Source organism: Etheostoma spectabile, chromosome 23, assembly GCF_008692095.1.
Source record: "Etheostoma spectabile isolate EspeVRDwgs_2016 chromosome 23, UIUC_Espe_1.0, whole genome shotgun sequence".
NCBI lineage: Eukaryota > Metazoa > Chordata > Actinopteri > Perciformes > Percidae > Etheostoma > Etheostoma spectabile.
In genome coordinates, this window is record NC_045755.1 from 7,710,100 (window position 1) to 7,715,175 (window position 5,076).

The following is a 5,076-nucleotide window of genomic DNA, read 5'->3' on the forward strand; positions in this document are numbered from 1 at the left end:
AGCATGTGTGTGTAATTCAGGCCTGTGTGTAATAACAACAGGGTAATTTCCCCTTGCATGACATTATTCTAAATGCAATGTGTATAATAAATAAATAAATAAAATGAATAAAAACTAAGCTGACAAAAAAACATAACTTGAGGTGATGCTGTTTTGTTAGCAAAGTGCTAAAGACAGCTGATAAAAAGGAATAATATTTGGTCATTTTTCAGATTGTCATCATTATATGAACCTTAGTCTTGATGTTAAACCTTGAACTATAACACCCATACGGTGTATCTATGGTGAGAAAGTAAAATCTTACAAATAAAATAACATTACTACATATATTATTATGTACACAACATTGTTACTAAGTTGCCTTTATTCCCAAAAAGTGTCAAAAAGTGTCCAAAATGAGATAAAATGTCAAAATGTATCAAATTGATACAATATGAAGAAACAAATGGAGAATAAAAATAGATAACATGTATGGATGTCAACAAATATGACAAAACCACAAAGCTAAAGCCCTTTTGAAAGTGGCTGCACGGATTAGTCAAGGTTTCCCCTGCGTGCAGGTTGTTGAGAAATGCACTGCCTTTGTCCGACAGCAGAAGATAAGTTTGCATGTCAGACTTGTTGGATCACTAAAAACAGAAACTTGGTGACTGCACCAGCCCGCTGGACCTTTTTCATCACTGATAACGCCACGCTGGGAGGAGAAAGTGTGTCCATGTGTCAGTGTGAGACTGATGTAGAGAGAGAGTCAGAGAGAAAGAGAGAGAAAGAAAGATCGATCGTGGGCTCGCTCTATCAGCGCAGTGCAGCGTGACCAGGGTGAGATTGGTTCTGCGAGCTCTGTGGACATCACCAGATCTTTCTCCGCCACTAAGTTTGTGTTTCTGTTTTCTGTGTTTGACTCAAACACTATGATATTGTGCTTGACAACTGAAAGAAACGAGGAATCGGAAGGTTAAAAAAGATTAATTAGAACTCACTTACCAGTGAATCAAACACCTTGAGCCCATATCTCTGAGAGCTTTCATCCAGAATACCAAAGAGAGTGTCCAGAGTGTCCTGGAGAAACTGTACAAAAGGGAGATGGGTTTTTTTTGCGTGAGCTGCAGAATCAAATTAAACTTGACTTTTCTGTTTTGATCCTCTCAACTTCATCAACTTCTTCAAGGCAATCAATACTATAAATGCCAGGACAGTGGGAGCATTTCAGTACTGAGAAACTCATCGTGGACCTACTTTGACAATCTCTGAGCCATCGATCTCCTTCAGCTTAGAGAGGCTGTCGTTGATCCGTTCGGGGTGGGCTCGCCACTTCAACAGGTCCAGCATATCACCTGAAGCAAGACAAAAAAGAGGGAAATATAGAGAGCTATCATAATAAATGAAGGAGATAAAAGAAAAACAGAAGTAACTACGAGGAGATCGAGACACCTCATGTGTTTGTAAAGAAACGCAGGGTTATGAGAGCAACGTGCACTTCAGATCACAAAGCATCACCACACCCTTCAATTATAGCCCAAAAACCTCCTCAGAATCCAAACAAATGATGACATTTTCAAGTGTAGAGGGATAAAGGAGATAAAAAGTCATTTTCCTGAGCCAGGGTCCCCAGACACACGCATGAATAAAACATAAATCTTGAGAAGAAAGTCTTTTAGCTGTCTCTTAGGATTCTGTTCAACCTGAAGTGTGTCTTCTTGCAACTTTGTGAGTGAATCTGTGTCTATGTGTGTTTGTTTGTGTGCATGACTGCATTTGTTTTTAACCCATCTGTCAAATAGATTTTACCATCAAAGACTGCAATACTTATATAATCAATTCACGACTAAATCAAATTTATTCAGCAAATGAACAGCCTTCTGCAAGAATAATTGTGCCTGTAGCCTGTTTGTTTATAAATTCTACCATGTAATTAATGAGGTTTAAAAGAAATATTTATCATTCAGTTTTTTTTGCAGTCAGAAAATCCTGTTGTCTGGTACAACAGTGACAGTGACTGAGTTTTAGAACGAACCAATTTATGATTATTGTTGGCTATTGTTCACCACAGGATAAATATTGCAAACATATCAGTGACAAGCTAGTCCTTCTGAAATAAGACTACAATTTCCACTTGGCAAGCAGATTTTAGTAAGCAAGGATTTATAGGGTCATTACCAAGCAATGCAAACTGGAAGCTATACCCAGCACCCTGCACATTCACAGGATTTTTTCATACACTGGATGGAAATATAACTTTCTCACCTTTGCAGAAGTTGTCACTCACTCCTTTTAGTTCTTTTTTAAACACCTGGCATTATACCATTTGTTTGCCTTTTGTGAAATGATGATCACTATCTTTAGCAGCAATATTTCTATGTCCTACTCACAGAGCTGCACCGAAGCATGGGACCTCCAATTTAAAAATATGACAAGAGTTTGAGCCTAGAAGCCAAAACACCTCACCAGGCACGTGGCCAAAAAAGTCAATCCCTGAGTCTAGTTTACCATTTTGCGTGAGCTTGGTGGAGCAGAGAAAGCTGGTGATCCAGAAAGACTCCTTGGGGCCTTTCAGAGTCTGGTTGTTGGACGGGAGGTTGGCCTTGGAGAATGGCAGCTTCAGATAGCGCGAACAGTCTGCCAAGCTGGTATTCTCCTCACACTGAGATAGCAAGAAAGAAAAGAACACATTTTGTAAACTGGCACAGAAGACTTATAGGAAAGGAGCGGAAGGATTTAATGGCAAATTTTCAAAATCATTGAATAATCTGTGGGTGGTTTTTATGATTGTACAAAAATAGTCAAAGGTTTCTATATTATATCAGAGGTATGGGATTGCACGCATTGTATCATGATTGTGAGATTGAAGCTATTGCATATAATCAATCACTGAACATGTTATTTCTGGGATTTAATGCTGCCTCAATGTGTACAGCTGAGGCTGTTTGAGCTCCAAAGTTACCACACAGTTTGGACTGATTCTGCTGTGTCTATTTTGGTTCTGAAGAGAAAGTAGGCCATGCCAGTTTCATTGAGCTTTTCAACAACTTCCATCTGGCATTAGAACGGGCCTTTCCCCCCCTCTCTCAATAGTGGGAACACACAGGGATACCAGAGTTATCCTCTAAAACTGGCAGGTTAGCGGGAGGATCAAATCTGGCCACCCAAAAGGGAAAAGAAGACTGTGAAAAGAGGGTTTTTGTTTTTAAAGACCGTTGAGAATACTTCAACTTACAGCAACATAAATAATCAGACGTTTGGTAACTGTTCTGCCTCACTGCCAATAAAATGTATGAATGTATTCCATGCTTTTCTGTCCTCCGCAAAGCCTGAGGTTTATGTACACACCCTTCGCCTGCAGTTGAGTAAAATCATGTAGTCTGCAATTATTCTGAATTACACCCAACAGTAGCTTTTAACCGGGGTCTGCTGGCCAATTTATTTGTTTTAGTCTTTTGATGTTTCAAAACCCAAATGTGTGAAAAGATGAGTGTGAGCGTCTTAAGGTCTGTAAAATTCCAAAAAATGATTTAAGGCCACGTTAAACACAGAGATAGACTTCCTTTAAATGCAATGTGTATGCATCCAGTTGAGTACCACTGTTTCTTGCACTTGCATTGAAACATATACATTATCACTCACTAACTCGTTCAACTCAACAGCTTAAAAATGTTATGTAAGTGGACATGACTCATGGGCCAGTTGGTCTGTAATAGAGCGCTGTGAGCTATTTGTCAGCCCGTGGTACCAAACAGTAAGATAACAGAGTTACCGCATGTTACCATTTAGAGCAAATGATTCACATAATCATACAGTATGCAGCATGTAATCCCATCCAAAGTAACCTTAGGGACACCTGTATGATTCAAAACAGTCAAAGGGTCCACTTAAGAGAGTGTCAAAGCTGTGATTTACCAATGACCAGAATGGCCATTGATTTTGTTTCTTTCTGTCCACTGAAATCTTTTCTTTTGAAATTGCACTTTTCCTGTTAAATGCCATGTCAAATGTGCCATGCAAGAACTTAAGAGTGGACGGGATGGCATACTGATAAAAGGTCAAGTAGATTGAATTATCATACAAAAAACAGACCGCTCAAAATGGTCGATCACAAAAAAGCCGACCACTCCCCTGTTATTTAGATGATAACACTTCAACCAAGAAAATGCCTTGAAAACAGTGAAATCATCACTTTATATTGTTTAAAAATAAGACTCAAATTTCTTTCTTTTTTTTTCCTGCAGTCCATGTGCCAAAAACGAATATCCTGCAAGCAGCAATCGTGAATTTGATTCCATGTTGTTGTGTCAGAGTCTTTGTGGTGAGGGTATGAAGGTTTTACCTTATGGATAATGAGCTCATGGGTGCCATCTGGCAGAGTCCTGCCATCCTCCTGCATCAGAGGAACAAAGGAGTAGCCAAACAGTTTCTTCTCTCCCTTGTCTTTAGCTGTCAAACAACAACACATGGGCATGGCATTGAGTCAAAAATCCACAAGCACAGACTGCATGAAAATAAACAAAACAAAAACTAATGTTATGCAACTGGTTCTTTTCAGATTATGCAATACAAATGAATACGTTGAAATAGTGAATCTGATGCTCTGCCTCCCGTGTGTTAATTCTACTTAAAAACCCCAAGCTATAAAGCATCGTTGATAATGTTAACATAAGCACACAGGTGGTATACATTCCGGTAGATGGTTTTACATTATTCCCCTGATAGACAAGGAAAGAGCGCCATAAAATGCATTAATGCATCAGCAAGAAGCAGAGAAGAAGACCACTAGTTAGCAAACATGAATGCAAACAATTCAGGTTTAAAAAAAGCAAAAACAATCATTTTAAATGCTGTAATGTTACTCTTCGAGGGCCTGATTAATGCGGGTTGCTGTGTTTTTAGGAAGCTTTTTGAAAACTCTGGGCATAATTTGCATTATGAACACATGTAATCTGATTTATTTAGTGCTTTAGCAATAAAGTGCTAATGTGCGCACAGCGGGAAGTGAAAAGTGTAGTGCTGGGAAGCTTTCTATTTCCTTTCATTGCAACACCAGAGATTTTTTGAAGCAACCCTGCCGTGTGTGTGTGTGTGTGT

General features: G+C 39.0%; 1 protein-coding gene across 1 annotated transcript in view; it reads right to left on the reverse strand.

Annotated features, from left to right (window-relative positions):
* dock4b (dedicator of cytokinesis 4b) overlaps positions 1-5,076 on the reverse strand; it is a 124,153-nt gene that overhangs the window by 49,277 nt on the left and 69,800 nt on the right. The window contains 4 exon segments of the mRNA XM_032505199.1: positions 985-1,068; positions 1,237-1,334; positions 2,488-2,641; positions 4,322-4,428. Coding sequence (XP_032361090.1) covers positions 985-1,068; positions 1,237-1,334; positions 2,488-2,641; positions 4,322-4,428 — 443 coding nt within the window.